Genomic DNA, 21,279 nt, shown 5'->3' with positions numbered 1-21,279 from the left:
TTGGGTGCTGTCACATGGCCATTATGGATTTGCCAGACTTTATCCTCATAGATTAGATACCTTAATCATCCCCAGCGTTTATTTTCAGAATTTGGGTGTTCAAATTTTATCCACCTATGATGAACTCTTTAAACTTCTACATGACTTTATTGTTCTTATTTTTGTTTTTGATGATTTATTGATGTCCCTGTATAATGACTTTAATCAGAGAAATCTGTTTAGCATGACAATCTGTAAATGTATTTATATAGTATATGTAAAGTATTTCTATAGTGATTATAGCATAGCATACTCACTTTTGTAATATCTCTACTAAGAGTGTCTAGCTTTATGACAGCAATTATTTTAGCATGAAGACATCAGGTAATTGATGTATCTGTTATTGTATACCCTTTTGGTGATGGTTGCACAATCTGTGACTATACTAAAGCCACTGAATTGTACACTTCAAATGGGTAAGTTGTAAGGAATGCAAACTATCTCAATAAAGCTGTTAGAAAAAAAGGGAGGAATGAAAAGCATGACATTTATTTCACATAAAAGAATAAATATGAAAAGTTGCTCAAATTCATTATCAGAAAAAGGTAGATCAAGACCACAGCAAGATACTCTTTTACACCAGTGTTCAAAATTATCAAGTTCTAGAAAAAAAGTATTGAGCTCTCCTATAAAATTGCTTGTGGCATTATGAATTAGGACAGTACTTGGGAAAATGAGTTGGCATTGCCTTATAAAGTTAAATGCTCTCATTTCCTATGACTCAGAAATTCCAGTAAGTATATACCAATAGAAAGAACTTTCTGATGAGATTAGTAGTGATCTTGCATGCATGCTGAAATGTGTGAACATTTGAAAGATCCAAATTACTCAATGATTTAATATTTTTCAAATGACCAATGCAAACTGATACAAAATCATGCATGAGTAAAAGATCCATTCAAAATTCAAGATACACTAACGTATTTTAATGTAACAGAATATAAAAAGTTCATCTAATTTCAGATTCCACATCTCAGTGAATCTTTAAGAAACTACTGCTTGTCAAGTTTTGGTGTTACATAAAAGCAGAATATCCACAATTATTTGAAGAGGCTATAAAAACACTGTTCCTTCTTCCAACTGACTCCCTATGCCAGGCTGGATTTTCTTCCTGTTCAACAAGACAACACAGCACAATAAATTAAAGGCAGAATAGTTTTTGAGAACTCAGCTGTCTTCTGTTAAGACAAACAAAAAGTAAAACATAATGCTATACTTCTAATTATTTTCATAAAATCTTGTCATTAAAATATATTATTTATACTAACACATAGTGGACTCATTTTTGTTTTTACATGAATTTTAAAAGTAAATATTTTTAAATTTCTAACAAAACAAAACCAAAGCAAACAGCAGGAGAATATGCAGGTCAATGGCAAACATTTTCAAATGGTAGAGCTTCAAAGCAAAAGGTCTAGTAACCTTATTAAACTCCTCCATCTAGAGACGGCACCCCCTACCAAACTGCAAACAGGCCTCCAGTTTCTAACCAAAGACTTCCTGAGATTCTGCATGGTCGACATCCGCCGGGAGGGTCGTGGCTAGAGGCCAGTTCCCGAGAACAGACACAAGCCGCACGCACCAGACTGGCACGTGGGGAAACTGAGCCTGGGACCGCGGAGGGGATAAGGTGCAACGCACCCAGGGTGGGTGCGGCCATCAAGCTCCTGGCTGTCTGAGCTGCTCAGCCGGGGAAGGCACAAAACGCAGGCCCAACTGAGTCCATGCTTTTGTAGAATACTCGAAAACTGGAATCTCACGAGATGCAGGGCCTGCCCCATATAGAGCAGCCGGGAGCCTGAGCAGTGTAGATGGGGAAAACACACACCCGTGAGCGGGGGCAAACCCAGTGTGGCCAGAACACTGCGAGTGCTCCCCACACTGGCCAGTGACATTTGTCTGCAGCGACCACCCCCCCTCCCCGCAGCACGACTGAACAAGCGAACCTGAACCAGAGACCACCTCCACCCGCCTGTGTCAGGGCGGAAATTAGACACTGAAGAGACTGGCAAAGAGAAACCAAATAAACAAAGGGAACCGCTTCAGAAGGGACCGGTGCAACAGATTAAAATCCCTGTAGGTAACACTGACTACACCGGAAGGGGCCTATAGCTATCGAGAAGTGTAAGCTGGAACTAGGAGCTGTCTGAAACTGAACCAAACCCACACTGACTGCAACAGCTCCAGAGAAATTTCTAGATATATTTTTACTTTTTTTTTTAATTAAAAAAAGAAATTTTTTTCCTTTCTTTTTTAATTTTTTCTCTTTTATATTCTTTTAAAATTCCCTATTACTCCTCCATTACTCCTTAACTTTCATTTTCATATATTTTTACTATTTTTTTTAATTAGGAAAAAAATTTTTTTTTTGTTTTATTTTTTTTCTCTTATTTTCTTTTAAAGTCCTCTATTACTCCTTAATTTTCATTTTCATTTCACTATAACCTTGCAAAAAAAAAAGAAGCCCTATTTTTAAACCAAACTTCATATATATTTCTAAAATTTTTTGTTTTTGTTTTTAATATTGTATTTTTAAGAGTCTAACATCTACTCTAAATTTTTAATCTTTGTTTTTCAGTATTTGATATCCATTTTGGACATTTAAGAATCCAATGTTCAGTACCCATTTTTACTCAGGAGTGTGTTGATTACTCTCTCCCACTTTTGACTCTCCGTTTTCTACCTCAGAACACCTCTATTTCCTCCCTCCCCCTTCTCTTCCCAATCCAATTCTGTGAATCTCTGTGGGTGTCTGGGCTACGGAGAACACTTTGGTAACAGAGAACTGCGTAGATCTGTCTCTCTCCTCTTGAGTCCCCCTTTTCTCCTCCTGCTCATCTCTATCTCCCTCCTCCCTCTCCTCTTCTTCATGTAACTCTGTGAACCTCTCTGGGTGTCCCCTCATGGTGGAGAATCTTTTCACCATTAACCTAGTTTTATTATCAGTGCTGTATAGTTGGAGAAGTCTTGAGACTACTGGAAGAATAAAACTGAAACCCAGAGGCAGGAGACTTAAGCCCAAAACCTGAGAACACCAGAAAACTCCTGACTACAGGGAACATTAAGTAATAAGAGACCATCCAAAAGCCTCCATACCTACACTGAAACCAACCACCACCCAAGAGCCAATAAGTTACAGAGCAAGACATACCACACAAATTCTTCAGCAATGCAGGAACATAGCCCTGAGCGTCAACATACAGGCTGTCCAAAGTCACACCTAACACATAGATGCATCTCAAAACTCATTACTGGACACTCCGTTGCACTCCAGAGAGAAGAAATCCAGTTCCATGTACCAGAACACCGACGCAAGCTTCCCTAACCAGGAAATCTTGGCAAACCAATCGTCCAACCACACCCACTGGGTGAAACCTCCACAATAAAAAGGAACCACAGACCACCAGAATACAGAAAGCCCACTCCAGACACAGCAATCTAAACAAGATGAAAAGGCAGAGAAATACCCAACAGGTAAAGGAACATGAAAAATGCCCACCAAGTCAAACAAAAGAGGAGGATATAGGGAGTCTACCTGAAAAAGAATTTAGAATAATGATAATAAAAATGATCCAAAATCTTGAAAACAAAATGGAGTTTCAGATAAATAGCCTGGAGACAAAGATTGAGAAGATGCAAGAAATGTTTAATAAGGACCTAGAAGAAATACAAAAGAGTCAATTAAAAATGAATAATGCAATAAATGACATCAAAAACACTCTGGAGGGAACCAACAGTAGAATAACGGAGATAGAAGATAGGCTAAGTGAGGTAGAAGATAAAATGGTGGAAATAAATGAAGCAGAAAGGAAACAAGAAAAAAGAATCAGAAGAAATGGGGACAACCTCAGAGACCTCTGAGACAATGTGAAATGCCCCAACATTCGAATCATAGGAATCCCAGAAGAAGAAGACAAAAAGAAAGGCCATGAGAAAATACTCGAGTAGATAATAGCTGAAAACTTCCCTAAAATGGGGAAGGAAATAGTTACACAGGTCCAAGAAACCCAGAGAGTCCCAAACAGGATAAACCCAAGGCGAAACACCCCAAGACACATATTAATCAAATTAACAAAGATCAAACACAAAGAACAAATATTAAAAGCAGCAAGGGAGAAACAACAAATAACACACAAAGGGATTCCCATAAGGATAACAGCTGATCTATCAATAGAAACCCTTCAGGCCAGAAGGGAATGGCAGGACATACTTAAAGTAATGAAAGAGAATAATCTACAACCTAGATTACTGTACCCAGCAAGGATCTCATTCAGATATGAAGGAGAATTCAAAACTTTACAGACAAGCAAAAGCTGAGAGAATTCAGCACCACCAAACCAGCTCTTCAACAAATGCTAAAGGATCTTTTCTAGACAGGAAACACAGAAAGGTTGTATAAATGTGAACCCAAAACAACAAAGTAAATGGCAACGGGACCATAATTATCAATAATTACCTTAAATGTAAATGGGTTGAATGCCCCAACCAAAAGACAAAGACTGGCTGAATGGATACAAAAACAAGACCCCTGTATATGCTGTCTGCAAGAGACCCACCTCAAAACAAGGGACACATACAGACTAAAAGTGAAGGGCTGGAAATAAATATTTCACGCAAATGGAGACCAAAAGAAAGCAGGAGTCGCAATACTCATATCAGATAAAATAGACTTTCAAATAAAGGCTGTGAAAAGAGACAAAGAAGGACACTACATAATGATCAAAGGATCAATCCAAGAAGAAGATGTAACAATTATATATGCACCCAACCACATATGTAAGGCCGCAATATGTAAGGCAAACGCTAACGAGTATGAAAGAGGAAATTAATAGTAACACAATAATAGTGGGAGACTTTAATACCCCACTCACAACTATGGATAGATCAACTCAACAGAAAATTAACAAGGAAACACAAACTTTAAATGACACAATGGACCAGCTAGACCTAATTGATATCTATAGGACATTTCACCCCAAAACAATCAACTTCACCTTTTTCTCAAGTGCACACGGAACCTTCTCCAGAATAGATCACATCCTGGGCCATAAAGCTAGACTTGGGAAATTAAAAAAAAATTGAAATCATTCCAGTCATCTTTTCTGACCACAGTGCAGTAAGATCAGATCTCAATTACAGGAAAAAAATTATTAAAAATTCAAACATATGGAGGCTAAATAACACACTTCTGAATAACCAACAAATCATAGAAGAAATCAAAAAAGAAATCAAAATATGCATAGAAACGAATGAAAATGAAAACACAACAACCCAAAACCTATGGGACACTGTAAAAGCAGTGCTAAGGGGAAGGTTCATAGCATTACAGGCTTACCTCAAGAAACAAGAAAAAAGTCAAATAAATAACCTAACTCTACACCTAAAGCAACTAGAGAAGGAAGAAATGAAGAACCCCAGGGTTAGTAGAAGGAAAGAAATCCTAAAAATTAGAGCAGAAATAAATGCAAAAGAAACAAAAGAGACCATAGCAAAAATCAACAAAGCTGAAAGCTGGTTTTTTGAAAAAATAAACAAACTTGACAAACTGTTAGCAAGACTCATTAAGAAACAAAGGGAGAAGAACCAAATTAACAAAATTAGAAATGAAAATGGAGAGATCACAACAGACAACACTGAAATACAAAGGATCATAAGAGACTACTACCAGCAGCTCTATGCCAATAAAATGGACAACTTGGAAGAAATGGACAAATTCTTAGAAAAGTATAACTTTCCAAAACTGAACCAGAAAGAAGATCTTAACAGACCCATCACAAGAAAGGAAATTGAAACTGTAATCAGAAATCTTCCAGCAAACAAAAGCCCAGGACCAGATGGCTTCACAGCTGAATTCTACCAAAAATTTAGAGAAGAGCTAACACCTATCTTACTCAAACTCTTCCAGAAAATTGCAGAAGAAGGTAAACTTCCAAACTCATTCTATGAGGCCACCATCACCCTAATTCCAAAACCAGACAAAGATGCCACAAAAAAAGAAAACTACAGGCCAATATCACTGATGAACATAGATGCAAAAATCCTTAACAAAATTCCAGCAAACAGAATCCAACAACATATTAAAAAGATCATACACCATGACCAAGTGGGCTTTATCCCAGGAATGCAAGGATTCTTTAATACCCTCAAATCAATCAATGTAACACACCACATTAACAAATTGAAAGATAAAAACCATATGATTATCTCAATAGATGCAGAAAAGGCCTTTGACAAAATTCAACATCCATTTATGATAAAAAATCTCGAGAAAGCAGGAATAGAAGGAACATACCTCAACATAATAAAAGCTATATATGACAAACCCACAGCAAGCATTAACCTCAATAGTGAAAAATTGAAAGCATTTCCCCTAAAATCAGGAACAAGACAAGGGTGCCCACTCTCACCACTACTATTCAACATAGTTTTGGAAGTTTTGGCCACAGCAATCAGAGCAGAAAAAGAAGTAAAAGGAATCCAGATAGGAAAAGAAGAAGTGAAACTCTCGCTGTTTGCAGATGACATGATCCTCTACATTGAAAACCCTAAAGACTCTACCAGAAAATTACTAGAGCTAATCAACAAATATAGTAAAGTTGCAGGATATAAAATTAACACACAGAAATCCCTTGCATTCCTATACACTAACAATGAGAAAACAGAAAGAGAAGTTAAGGAAACAATACCATTCACCATTGCAACAAAAAGAATAAAATACTTAGGAGTATATCTATCTAAAGAAACAAAAGACCTATACATAGAAAACTATAAAACACTGATGAAAGAAATCAAAGAGGACACAAACAGATGGAGAAACATACCGTGTTCATGGATTGGGAGAATCAGTATTGTCAAAATGGCTATACTACCCAAAGCAATCTATAGATTCAATGCAATCCCTATCAAGCTACCAACGGTATTTTTCACAGAACTAGAACAAATAATTTCACAATTTGTATAGAAATACAAAAAACCTCGAATAGCCAAAGTAACCTTGAGAAAGAAGAATGGAACTGGAGGAATCAACCTGCCTGACTTCAGACTATACTACAAAGCCACAGTCATCAAGACAGTATGGTACTGGCACAAAGACAGAAATATAGATCAATGGAACAGAATAGAAAGCCCAGAGATAAATCCACGAACCTATGGACACCTTATTTTCGACAAAGGAGGCAAGGATATACAATGGAAAAGAGACAACCTCTCTAACAAGTGGTGCTGGGAAAACTGGTCAACCACCTGTAAAAGAATGAAACTAGAACACTTTCTAACACCATACAGAAAAATAAACTCAAAATGGATTAAAGATCTAAATGTAAGACCAGAAACTATAAAACTCCTAGAGGAGAACATAGGCAAAACACTCTCTGACATAAATCACAGCAGGATCCTCCATGACCCACCTCCCAGAATATTGGAAATAAAAGCAAAAATAAACAAATGGGACCTAATGAAACTTAAAAGCTTTTGCACAACAAAGGAAACTATAAGCAAGGTGAAAAGACAGCCCTCAGATTGGGAGAAAATAATAGCAAACGAAGCAACAGACAAAGGATTAATCTCAAAAATATACAAGCAACTCCTCCAGCTCAACTCCAGAAAAATAAATGACCCAATCAAAAAATGGGCCAAAGAACTAAACAAACATTTCTCCAAGGAAGACATACAGATGGCAAAAAAACATGAAAAGATGCTCAACATCACTCATTATCAGAGAAATGCAAATCAAAACCACAATGAGGTACCATTATACACCAGTCAGGATGGCTGCTATCCAAAAGTCTACAAGCAATAAATGCTGGAAAGGGTGTGGAGAAAAGGGAACCCTCTTACACTGTTGGTGGGAATGCAAACTAGTACAGCCGTTATGGAGAGCAGTGTGGAGATTGCTTAAAAAACTGGAAATAGAACTGCCATATGACCCAGCAATCCCACTTCTGGGCATACATACCGAGGAAACCAGATCTGAAAGAGATACATGCACCCCAATGTTCATTGCAGCACTGTTTATAATAGCCAGGACATGGAAGCAACCTAGATGCCCATCAGCAGACGAATGGATAAGGAAGCTGTGGTACATATACACCATGGAATATTACTCAGTCGTCAAAAAGAATTCATTTGAATCCGTTCTAATGAGATGGATGAAACTGGAGCCCATTATACAGAGTGAAGTAAGCCAGAAAGATAAAGACCAATATAGTATACTAACACATATATAATGGAATTTAGAAAGACGGTAATGATAACCCTATATGCAAAACAGAAAAAGAGACACAGGTGTACAGAACAGACTTGTGGACTCTGTGGGAGAAGGAGAGGGTGGGATGTTTCAAGAGAACAGCATGGAAACATGTTATATTTTCTAGGGTGAAACAGATCATCAGCCCAGGTTGGGTGCATGAGATAAGTGCTCGGGCCTGGTGCACTGGGAAGACCCAGAGAGATCGGGTGCAGAGGGAGGTGGGAGGGGGGATCAGGATGGGGAATACATGTAAATCCATGGCTGATTCATGTCAATGTATGAGAAAAGCCACTACAATATTGTAAAGTAATTAGCCTCAAAAAAATAAATAAATAAATAAATAAACTCCTCCATCTAGCTACCAAATGACACTATTCCAAACCAAAAGGTCTAATTACTTAGAACAAAGACCTAAGTGTAACAACCTTATGCGAGAAACTTAGTTAAACATCCCAGGCTAAAACAATAAACACAGTAACGAGAAGTCAATGAAGGTAGAGTTCAGGTGGTTACTGAAACTGACTCATCTGGGAGCTGACCCGACAAAGTTTGGACACAAGGGCTCAGTAAGAGCACCTGTTGAGCCAGAGCTTACCTGGAATAATGCAAAATCAGCTTTTAAAACAATCTTAGTGGAAATTCCAGAATTGCCAAGGGATAATGAGACTTCCATTGACATCTGAAATAAAAAGACAAAAGCTGAATTTACTCCTTACCATACATAGTAATGGAGAACTACGCTGGTCAGGCAGAATCTGAGCAAACCTAACTGCAGGACTCACAGGGTCTTTGGAAAGCATGGCGTTCAGGATGGGTGGGCTTTGAGAGGCATAGAAGGGTTGGCATGATCCTTAAAAGCTTGGTTACACAAGTGACTATTGTTGATTGGTTGGTACTCTAAGGCATATTTTTTGGATTGAGTTTATCCCTGATTATTTGACTTTTATAAGAAAAAGGCTTACAAAAGCAGGTTCAATGAAATGAATTGTGTTTATCAGCTGAATGTGTTCTCGTTGTGACTTGGTTCTGTTTTTGTTTAGTCACTTAGTTGTGTCTGACTCTTTGCAACCCCATGGTCTGTAACCTACAAGGCTCTTCTGTCCATGGGATTTCCCAGGCAAGAATACTGAAGTGGATTGCCATTTCCTTCTCCAGGGGAGCTTCCTGACCCAGGGATGGAACCCACATCTCCTGCATTGGCAGGCGGATTCTTTACCACTGAGCCACCTGAGAAGCCTGACTTGTTTTTATAGCTGCAGAAAAATCAATCTTTTTCTAAATTTGTGAGAATTTCTCATTCTGATTTTCTTACAGAACCATAAGACAGTTATCAAATATATTTGTTATAACATGTCTTTGTTCAAATTTCACTACTCCCTTAGAGAAAAAAAGATTTCAATTGAAGCATAGTTGATTTACTAGATGAGTTATAAGCTGGAATCAAGATAGGCGGGAGAAACATCAACAACCTCAGATGTTCAGATGATATCACTCTAATGGCAGAAAGCGAAAAGGAACTAAAGGACCTCTTGATGAGGGTGACAGAGTAGAGTGCCAAAGAATTGATGCTTTCAAAGTGTGGTGCTGGAGAACACTCTTGAGAGTCCTTATTGATCCATGATCATGCATGCATTTAGTTGTAATGGCCCTTGAATCATCTTTATTCTGAAACAGTTCCTCTGCTTTTCTTTGTTTCTCATGACCTTGTTATTTGAAGAACATAGGCCAGCTTTTTGTTTGACTTTGGTTTTTATAGAACACCCTTCTTTATAGATTTTTCTGATTCTTTCCTAATGGATAGATTTAGTTTATAAATTTTGAAAAGGCAATGGCCACCCACTCCAGTACTCTTGCCTGGAAAATCCTATGAATGGAGTAGCCTGGTAGGCTGCAGTCCATGGAGTTGCGAAGAGTCGGACACGACTGAGCAACTTCACTTTCACACTTTTCACTTTCATGCATTGGAGAAGGAAATGGCAACCCGCTCCAGTTGTTCTTGCCTGAAGAACCCCAGGGACGGCAGAGCCTGGTGGGGTCGCACAGAGTCGGACACAACTGAAGCGACTTAGCAGCAGCAGCAGTTTATAAATTATTGATAGGCACATCACGGAAGTGATGTTTTTACCCCAGTGAATTACCTCATGGAACCTCAGTGATACCAGTTTGTGCACGTTTTGGTGATTTTCATAGTTGTCTCCACTGTAAAGTTACCATTTATCTCTTATTTGCTAAGTATCTTATGAGGAGATACTTTGAGACTGTGCTCCTCCTTAGACTTTTGCTCAGTGGTTTTACCATTACTGATAATTATTGCCTGAATCAATTATCATGGTAGCAAAATGGCATTTAATAACTCTGTCATTCTGTCTCTTTCCTTTATTTATATTTTTAGTATCAGTATAGGCTCATGATTCTTATTTTATTCAATGGTCTGTGATTCCACTGTTCCAGATTCAGCCAGTGGGAGACCTTCAAGCTGGCTCCTGTGTCCTTTAAACATATTCCCGACATTTTTAAAGCACTTGTTACTTTCTTGCACAAAAAAGATATTTCAGGCTCTTCTTATACTTACTCAACCCAGCCCTGGTATTGGTCATTTCTCTAAGGATGTTTGGATCCTTTTAGTGAAACATTTTTTTCCCATTAAAATAGTTTGGATTTCACTACATATTAGTAAGTACACAGATCGTGGAATAGTATTCTACAATATAGTTGTATTTAATCTATTTAACATGCCTTCATTGATTGTTTCTAATCTTTTCTCTTAAATCAAACAATCCTGTGATGAAATGTCTCCAAACTTTACGAATGAGGATAATCATTTAGAAGTGGTATTTTTGCATCAAAGAATTTGTAACTTTGATAAATACTGCAAATTGTCTTTCCTAAAGATTGTACCAATTAACATTTCTAACAGTATCATGAGGGCCAAAAATGAAGCTTACAAATTTAGGCAAAAATTGTTTTATCCATAGTACACCTTGAGGACTTATAATTTTCAGTTATATTATTTTACTAGAATAGGCAGTTGAAGAAAAATCTCCTTAATCCAGTGATCAGGAAAAGTAGAATATTTAATCCTGCCCATGAGTAGCCCTGGTGATGAATGCAAACTGGATTAATTTTCTAAATTTGTGGTTATGTTCTTTCTCCACAAAGGCCTGAAGCATAACAATGAGTCACTATTCCTTTTGGCTGCTCAAGACTGTCAGTTTCAATTATCTGTGTAGCTCTTGAGCTTCTAAAGATTTGTTTTCTCTCCATAAATATGTTTTGAGATATAGGCAAATGATTTCTGCCATATATGGAGGGGTCCTTTCAAAAGCAGATATTTGTATTTCAATTACAAATAATATTAATAGTTAAAAGCTGTCCTATAAAAGTTAAAGAAAATTTGTGCCTGGAACACAGTAGGAATCTCAGACTTTGGTTCTGAAAAGAATAGTTCAGGGGCATATTAAAAATGCAGACTATTTTACTTGTCCAAGAACAACTGATTCAGGTCTGAGAGATACAGACCAGATATTTGCAGTTTGAGAAGCTTTCCATTTCATGATGCAATGATTCTGGAACCACAGTTTGAGACGTGAAGTGAAAGTCACTCAGTTATGTCCAACTCTTTGTGACCCCATGGACTATATGCCTATGGAATTCTCCAGGCCAGAATACTGGAGTGGGTAGCCATTTCCTTCTCCAGGGGATCTTCCCAACCCAGGCTGAACCCAGGTCTCCCGCATTGCAGGCAGATTCTTTACCAGCTGTGCCACAAAAGAAGCCCATATTTTGAGAAATACAGCATTAAGTAACTGCTGATGAACTGTAGTCTCATGCTTTTAATGTGGGCTAGAAAAACCATTTCAATGCAAAAGTGTTTTGTTGTTGGGCGAGTATTCATGGTTTTCTATTGTGTTTTATTTAAATCTGAGAAATGTTTCTATGGCTAATATTTTCTGAATATTTATAGCATGTACCCACTCATTGTTTAAGCATTTTTCATGTATTGATTTACATATACCTCCTAAGCCTATGAGGCAAGTGCAATTACTCCCATTTTATAGAAAAGGAAACTGAGGCACAAGAGGTCAAGTAACTTGGCAGTCACATAGTTAAGAAGTTGTAGGGTTAGGATTTAAACCTTAGTAATCAGCCTCTCTCACACTATACTGCCCCTCTCTTTTCATTTTAACTTGAAGGAACTCAATTTTCTCATCTGAAAAGGAGTTGACTTGGTCCTAAATGGCAGGAACCCTCTGCACAGTTCAGTGGAAAGTGTGTAGTTACATGTGCAGATAAATCCTTTGGTTAAAGGATTAAAAGACCTTTTAGTTAATATAATTATATAACATTGTGTAGTAGGTCTGAATGCAAGGGTAGTAGATTTCATGATGGTCATGGGTTATGTTGTTAGCTCTATATTTTTACTGTATAGGAACTAATAATGGGATAAAATAATCTTTTAAAATTTTTTCCATCTATTAATTATTGAAAAGTCCATCATGGGATCTCTTAGTAACATAGGATTAAAAAAGCTAAAAAGATCTCAAATTCTGCCCTTCTTTAAATGAATCTAGCAAAACAGTTATCACGTTGGGTAATGTTTCAAACATCTCTCAGAACCCTTATTGTTGTTGTTTAGTTGCTAAGTCATGTCCAACTCTTTGCAACCCCATGAAATGTAGCAAACCAGGCTCATCTGTCCTCCATTATCTCCCAGAGTCTGCTCAAACTCATGTCCATTGAGTCTATGATGCCATCCAACCATCTCATCCTCTGTCATCCCCTTCTTCTGCCTTCAATCTTTCCCAGCATCAGGGGCTTTTCCAATGAGTAGGCTCTTTGCATCAGGTGGCCAAAGTATTGGAACTGTTATACTTTACAATTTTTAAATGACAAAATTTAACTAACTCATATATTTCAGAAAAAATATGCAATTTTCAATCAATCAATGTATTCATGTAATAGTGAAAGTGAAAGTGTTAGTTGTGTTCAACTCTTTGCAATCCCATGGATCCTGTGTCCACAGAATTCTTCAGAAAGGAATATTGGAGTGGGTTGCCATTCCCTTCTTCAGGGGATCTTCCCAACCCAGGGATCGAACCCAGGTCTCCTGGATTGAAGGCAGATTCTTTACTGTCTGAGCTACCAGGGAAGCCTATTCATGTAATAAACACCAGTTAAATTCTTACTATGTGCCAGGATTTGTGCTAGGCATTAAATAAGGATATTTGTCATTTACTGAACTTTGAGGATGGTGTTTTTCTTCTCGTTTTACTGATGAAGACATGGAAAAGTTAAGCATTTTAGGGGTGGATCCTAAGTTGCAGAGTGGGAGAGCAGTATTTCACTCCTCACCTATTTGATTCCAAAACTGGGCTCACTGCATTAACTTTAATAATTTGGATTACAGATGGATATTTTATGTTACTAAATGATTATTAAAAGAGTTCTTTCAATAGTGAGCTTTCATAGGACTCTTACAATGTTCAAGAGTAAATCCACCATAAAAATCATATCCTATAGGGCAGAGCTCATTAAATCTTGATGAATGAATGTAGCTTAAACAGATTAATTTTGGGTTATGCAAAAATGGGTTCAATAAAGGACAGAAATGATATGGACCTAACAGAAGCAGAAGATATTAAGAAGAGGTGGCAAGAATACACAGAAGAACTATACAAAAAAGATCTTCATGACCCAGATAATCACAATGGTGTGAACACTCACCTAGAGCCAGATATCCTGAAATGTGAAGTCAAGTGGGCCTTAGGAAGCATCACTACGAACAAAGCTAGTGGAGGTGATGGAATTCCAGTTGAGCTATTTCAAATCCTGAAAGATGATGCTGGTGAAAGTGCTGCACTCAATATGCCAGCAAATTTGGAAAACTCAGCAGTGGCCACAGGACTGGAAAGGTCCGTTTTCATTCCAATCCCTAAGAAAGGCAATCCCAAAGAATGCTCAAACTACCACACAATTGCACTCATAAGTAATGCTCAAAATTCTCCAAGCCAGTCTTCAGCAATATGTGAACCGAGAACTTGCAGATGTTCAAGCTGGTTTTAGAAAAGGCAGAGGAACCAGAGATCAAATTGCCAATATCTGCTGGATCATGCAAAAAGCAAGAGAGTTCCAGAAAAACATCTATTTCAGCTTTATTGACTACGCCAAAGCCTTCGACTGTGTGGATCACAATAAACTGTGGAAAATTCTGAAGGAGATGGGAATACCAGGCCACCTGACCTGCCTCTTGAGAAACCTATATGCAGGTCAGGAAGCAACAGTTAGAACTGGACATGGAACAACAGACTGGTTCCAAACAGGAAAAGGAGTCCACCAAGGCTGTATACTGTCACCCTGCTTATTTAACTTATATACAGAATACATCATGAGAAACGCTGGGCTGGAAGAAGCACAAGCTGGAATCAAGATTGCCGGGAGAAATAGCAACAACCTCAGATATGCAGATAACACCACTCTTATGGCAGAAAGTGAAGAGGAACTAAAAAGCCTCTTGATGAAAGTGAAAGAGAAGAGTGAAAAAGTTGGCTTAAAGCTCAACATTCAGAAAACTAAGATCATGGCATCTGGTCCCATCACCTCATGGGAAATAGATGGGAAGACAGTGGAAACAGTGTCAGACTTGATTTTTTTGGGCTCCAAAATCACTGCAGATGGTGACTGCAGCCATGAAATTAAAAGATGCTTACTCCTTGGAAGGAAAGTTATGACCAACCTAGATAGCACATTAAAAAGCAGAGACATTACTTTGCCAACAAAGGTCCGTCTGGTCAAGGCTGTGGTTTTACCAGTGATCATGTATGGATGTGAGAGTTGGACTGTGAAGAAAGCTGAGCGCCGAAGAATTGATGCTTTTGAACTGTGGTGTTGGAGAAGACTCTTGAGAGTCCCTTGGACTGCAAGGAGATCCAACCAGTCCATCCAAGAGGAGATAAGTCCTGGGTGTTCATTGGAAGGACTGATGCTGAAGCTGAAACTCCAATACTTTGGCCACCACATGCGGAGAGCTGACTCACTGGAAAAGACCTTGATGCTGGGAGGGATTGGGGGCAGGAGGAGAAGGGGAAGACAGAGGATAAGATGGCTGGATGACATCACCGACTCGATGGGCATGAGTTTGATTAAACTCCAGGAGTTTGTGATGGACAGGGAGGCCTGGTGTGCTGCGATTCATGGGGTCACAAAAAGTCAGACACGACTGATAAACTGAACTGAACTGATACTTGACTACATTAAACTTCCCTAGTTTACTCTTTGAGCTTCACATTATTTATTTATAAACTCAGGAAAAGTACTTCATCTTAGAATCATTGTGAGAAATAAATGAGGCTATATATTAAAACATCTGGCACTCGGTAAGAAACAGTTTTTAGAAAAGCAATATTATAATTCTGAAATATGTTTAGTTCATAAACTGGGATTCTATTTGGACAGGTGGACAGATCTATTAGGTAGGAAGATTCATTAGGACCACAGGGACAAGCATGACAAAGGAGTCACTGACAGACATGACATAGCCTTGATTGTTGCTGACAAATATGTGATTAAATAAAGAATGGGGAAATTGGGCAGGAATACCGGATTGAGGGTGCAAGACTTTTATGTTCTGAGGAGAAACAGATACAGGATTTGGAGAGGCAGAGAAGATAGAAATTAGTTGAAGGAATAGATAAAGAATGGATGAGTTAATACATGGACAAATTAATAAACTAATTCAAAATATTCATTGGGTGTCAGGTAGTATAAAATTCAGTGGGAGCCGGTTCATGGTGGTCGCTTCAGAATTCCTATAAAAGAGAAGCTTGGGTATAGCAATCTAGTTGGAAAGATGTTGGAGAAGGGTCTATGTGGTGAATGAGATTTGTCTAGACTCTACATATCTTAGTATTGATACTTTAGATCAGACTGAGAAAATACCAAAGAACAGGGAGGGGGCAATGATTGAGATAATGGCTGGAACTAAAGCCCCTCAGGCTAACCCGCAACTCTTCCACTTCAGGCATATGTAAGATACTTTAACAGGTTTACATGCTATCTTAGCATGGAGATAACATTTAATTCTCCATTGGGATAAAGTAGGTAAGTGAAGGATTTCATTAAAAGGTATATTTTAGTTGACATTTATCACGCTTGAAAAATTGACTTAATGTTCTAAACACAAAGAACAGCATAGACCTTCAAAGGCACAGAAAATTTACAGATTTTGGCAGATTGCTTAGAACCTGGCTGAAGTGGGGCTCAGGCTAGAAGTGAAGCAGTGACCCAATAATAGGCTTGCATGTTATGCCAAGAATTTTGAAATTCATCCTGTGATTGATGGGAACTGCTAAAGGATCTCGGGTGTGAGAGTGACAATGATAAAATATTACAAAACATTTCAGGAAGAGCATGATTGTACACACTTGAAAGAGGAGCAAGATGACCACCCCCAACCTTTTTTATAAATTAGGAATTAGGGGGGAAAAAAAAGAACAAAGGCCCTATACACGAGGCATTGATATTCTAGTGGGGAGAAGCAGACAATAAAAAAATAAACACACAATGAAATATCAGTGTGGTAAGTGTTAGAAAGAAGAGAAAAGCCCAGTAAGCCACACCAGTATTGGGTGGAGGTACTGAATACCTATCTCAAGACAAAGTTAATGTTTTTTCCACTAATCTCACAGCCTTCATAAAAAATAACAGGATTTCAAGATCCTGTCTTTCCAACACAAGAGCTCCAACACAATACTGAAATCTCAATGCAATGTAATGCAAACCTGTCCATATATTTCATTCAGTCTAATAACCTTTCCCTTAAGTATCTGTGTTTTGCCAAAATGCAGAAAATGAGCAAATTCCCCTCCAAGTATTTAAGGATTTGCTATCAGACTGCATTGAAAAGCTTTCTCCTCCATTATGTCTAAAGTGTCTCTACATTTCATCCAGACACAGCTTTAAACTATTTCTTAAAATCTTTAATTTCCACAGCTTGGCTCACAAGGACTTGTCTGTCTCCTCTCCTTTCCTTCATCTTTTGTTTGAGAAACACGTTCTGAGAACTTGGTTTGGCAGACGCTTTGCTTGGTGCAGCTAACACTGCGCAGGGCAAACCACAGCCCTGAATTCAGTACAACTGATAGTTGTACACTGTGGGTAAGTAGAGGCTCCAGCCGGGTGAGGCCAGGGTGGAAAGACCAGTTGCTCTTGGGCCTTAGATGCCTATTTTAAAGTTGATACAATTTTGGGTGCAGCGGAAAGTGCTCAGAGGTCTATAAAATGGGTAAGACCTTTCATTCCCTGCTGGCTCAGACGGTAAAGCGTCTGCCTGCAGTGTGGTAGACCTGGGTTCGATCCCTGGGTTGGGAAGATCCCCTGGAGAAGAAAACGGCAACCCACTCCAGTACTCTTGCCTAGAAAATTCCATGGACTGAGGAGCTTGGTAGGCTACAGTCCATGGGGTCGCAAAGAGTCGGATACGACTGAGCGACTTCACTTTCTTTCAAGGACTTTCATTAAGGGTATAAGTAGGTTCTCCAAGCATTAAGTCGCCAAGTGTTAAGTGTTAATGAAGTCCCACCCTTCAACACCTGAGGCCAATTAGAAGAATGTAGATCCTAAATCGACTGAATCACAATATCTAAAGCGGGAGGGGGCAGGGGGCAGAAGCAGGCAGGGGAATCATGAATATGCTCCCGGCCATTGTTATGTACACTTAAAACATGAGAGCCTCTGGCCTCTCCAGCGTTTTCTTACTTGGCTTTTACCTGAAGTCGGTACTATTATCATCCATATTTTACACAGGAGGAAGTTGAGGCATAAAAAAGTTGATTAACTTGCCAAGATAACGCGGAACTAGGGTTGGAATCTAGACCAATCTAAAACGCTGCTCTTAAATAGCACAGTACAGTTAACTCCTGTTGTTAAATGATTTGTTGCTAATATTTTAAATAATGGACTTGCAGTTTGAAGATCCACTAAATTTAGTCTGGTGAACTTGGGCGATCCGCTTACATTTTGAATTTCAAGTCTTCAGAAGATTAAATTTGGCCCCAACCTCCCTCTCACCGCCCCCCACAAGGTGACCGGAGGGGCAGGGCGGGACAACAGGCGGGGAAGGGAGGCGATCGATGATTTGGGCGCTCCGCCCCCTGTTGGATTGGCTCGAGCCTCTCCCGCTAGGCCTGTTTTACTCCCGCGCGCTACGGCGCCTGCCCCCGCCGCCATCTTGGTCGAGGAGGGAGCGGGCCGCACGCGTGAGTAAACAGCCCCAACCGGGAAAGTCGAGCTGTGGCCGTGTCCGGGTGCTGCAGGGCAGCGGCAGAGACGACGCAGGCCTGTCCTCGTACGTCGGGGTGAATGCTGGGGTTTCAGTGCTAGGCGGCGGGGAACCCTCAGCCTGGTCAACCTCCGCCCCCTCGCGGCGAGACGCCTTGTTCCCCGGGCTTCTCCTGCCCCCCCCCCCCCCCCCCGCTGGTCTCCTCCCGCCCCCCCCCGCTGGTCTCCTCCCCCTGTTGAAAGCTGCCCGGGAAAGTGGTGGCGGGAGCGGGCTGGGACCGGAGCGTGGCGTGGGCTGGGTGCGTGTTGCTGCGCTCAGAAGAAGGTTAGGCCCTTGGGTTTGTGCGCCAGGGGCCCCGGTGTGGACGCGGTGGGAGCTGTGAGGCCGCGGCGGGAGCGCGGGTCTGGGGCCCGGACTCAGGCCGGGCCGCCCGGGTCTGTTTCCATCGGTCACCGGATTGTCTCCTCTTCCGGTCGGGCCTCAGGGTGGCCGACATGACGGCCGCGGAGCAGAGCCCCCTGGCGCCGCTGTTGGAGACTTTGGAAGACCCTTCCGCCTCCCTTGGAGAGCAGACCGACGCTTACCTGACCCTGACCAGGTGAGGCCTGTTGGGGGCAGGTGGGGGTGGGGCGCCCTGGGGGGTTGTGGGGGGCAGACCGTCCCCACAACCGTGCGGCTCGCCTAGCGAGTTTGTGTATTCAAGAAGCCTGGCAGCTGGCGCGGGGGACGCCGGGGTCGCTGGTTAGGCGGGGTGGGGTGGGGGGTGCGTGCTGGGTGACTTTCCCGGGTGCAGGTGGTGCTGCCCTGAAGGTGTCTGTTTGGAATGAGGAAGCCTGCACCAGTGTGTCTTGTAAGAGGGGGATTAAGAAAAGTTTGGGAGGGATTTGGCCAGAGTAGTGGTTTTTCAATGTAAGCCACCTGTATTTCGGGACAGTGGGAAATCCCAGAATTGGTTTTTTAATATAGAGCAATAACTTGAGTTTTATTTAACCGCAAGTGCTTCACACTGTTTTCTCCCCTGCAGACTGTATATTTCTGACTTATCTGTCGGTTGTTTGAAAATTGGTACAAAACGATACATGTTTAGTAAGTTTTAGTAAATTTGTAACTAGGGATAGGTTTCCTTGTTTCCTCTTGAGCTAGTGAAGCTGTCAAAACGTGTACTGTGGGGATACACAAGTTATTCTGAGGTTTATTCGCGCTGAGTTGTTTAGTCGCTAAACTGTGTCGAACTCTGCGATCCCATGGACTGTAGCCCAGTCTATCAGCCATTTGCGTAAACTTAATGTTCTTTCTGCTTTTAAGTCGTATGACTGGAGAAGATGGAAAAGAAATCATTACAGAAATTGAGAAAAAACTTCCTCAGCTATTTGAAGTTTTAAAGGTATGTATCTTTGTTGTAAATAGTAAATAGTTTTTTACTTTGTGGGGGGAGAAAGATTTCGCTCACTCAAGAACTTTGACTCTCAAATAAAATAACAGCAGGGTTATTATAGTACTGTTTGAGGACTTGCAATGTATCAAGTGCTGTCTAATTTTCTTGTTTTCTCTTAATCCTCCCTGTCAAGCTGAGGCTCCTCTTTTAATCCCCACTTTTCAGAAGAAATTGGTTTAACGTGTAAATTTAGTTGCTGTGACCACTTGAATCCAAAACTTGCACTCTTAATAGAACAGTGCTTCTAAATGATTCTGTAGTTTTGTCTTTGATCTACTGTGTGGGTAACATTCATTTTTTAATCTTCACTCACCCTTATTTCTGCCATTCTTGCTTGGTTAAAAAAGTTATTATGCTTATCTTGTTTGCTTGTTTATAGGGAGGTTGTGTAGTTTAGCATCAAACTGAGGATGTATATTCTTGTCCTCGTTTGAGTATACTGTGGCTTTCCTAAACACCTAACTTAATTTCCTTGTTTTTGGAATGAAGAGGTTGAACTAAATCTCCAAAGTCCCTTTGGGTTCTTATTTTTATTATCCTGTTTTTGTGCTTCTAAATGGAAGTAGTCTATCAAGATGTTTATTGCACACTTAAGCATTATTTTTGGCTAAATATTGAGGTATTGGGGATATTGCCTTGCCTAACCTTAAATATTCTTAGAGCCTTCAGTTCTTGTTCATATAAGCAGGAACTTTACTGTGTAGTAGTTCAAGACTTATCAATAAGTAAGCAATGTTAATGGTATTATCCCATTTTTCTTTGTCATTTTCCACATTCCAGTACTGTTTGATGTGATGAAGACATTTTATCATCTATTTGGTATTTGAGAGCATATAGGAAATCATTTACATGCAATTTGAATCAAGGTGCATTGTTTATAAATAGTTTGTAACTAAAATGCCTGATGAATAATTTATTTAGAAGCCTGTGGGTGGTTAATGATAGGATGATCAAAAGTTGATCACACGTATGCTAGCTGCTGCTTAGGAGATACAGTATTAGCTCTCATAGTCTTGAATGTGTAAGACTTCATCTATTTGTGATTGTCTGAACCGATTGCCTTAATATCCCATGTATCTCAGGGTTTAGTATTTTGGATGTTTGGTCTGATTAATTAAAAGACGGGTGCTCCAAGGAAGTGTCTGTTCTTACATATGACTACTAACATTTACCATTCTTCCTGGTCAAGCATAGCAAATAGTTGAGTATTTCTTGGATATCTGATTTTAGAAGCAATGAGGAGACTTAAAGATAGATTAGTTTGGAATAGGAAATGGTACC

At 39.8% G+C, this 21,279-nt stretch overlaps 1 protein-coding gene and 1 long non-coding RNA gene across 7 annotated transcripts in view; one reads left to right on the top strand and one right to left on the bottom strand.

Annotated features, from left to right (window-relative positions):
- Positions 1–512: 512 nt before the first annotated feature.
- Positions 513–18,468, bottom strand: LOC139038063 (uncharacterized). The gene is made up of 3 exons (XR_011490985.1): positions 18,299–18,468; positions 8,883–8,966; positions 513–1,150 (listed from the first exon to the last, which is right to left on the bottom strand). It is a non-coding gene; the product is annotated as an uncharacterized lncRNA (long non-coding RNA).
- Positions 18,469–18,496: 28 nt separating this feature from the next.
- The window catches only part of RIF1 (replication timing regulatory factor 1), a 58,423-nt gene continuing 55,640 nt past the window's right edge, over positions 18,497–21,279 (top strand). For 4 of the 6 annotated variants that reach the window (XM_070476221.1, XM_070476223.1, XM_070476222.1 and 1 more), the window contains exons 1-3: positions 18,498–18,629; positions 19,048–19,161; positions 19,869–19,947. In XM_070476221.1, the coding sequence (XP_070332322.1) occupies positions 19,058–19,161; positions 19,869–19,947 (183 nt within the window). In that variant the 5' untranslated portion in view covers positions 18,498–18,629; positions 19,048–19,057. Of the gene's footprint in view, positions 18,630–19,047; positions 19,162–19,868; positions 19,948–21,279 lie in introns of all 6 variants that reach the window. The other 2 variants (XM_070476224.1, XM_070476220.1) reach the window with 2 other exon arrangements.

Source organism: Odocoileus virginianus, chromosome 13 (genome assembly GCF_023699985.2).
Source record: "Odocoileus virginianus isolate 20LAN1187 ecotype Illinois chromosome 13, Ovbor_1.2, whole genome shotgun sequence".
Lineage (NCBI taxonomy): Eukaryota > Metazoa > Chordata > Mammalia > Artiodactyla > Cervidae > Odocoileus > Odocoileus virginianus.
This window is presented reverse-complemented; position numbering and strand designations above follow the sequence as displayed.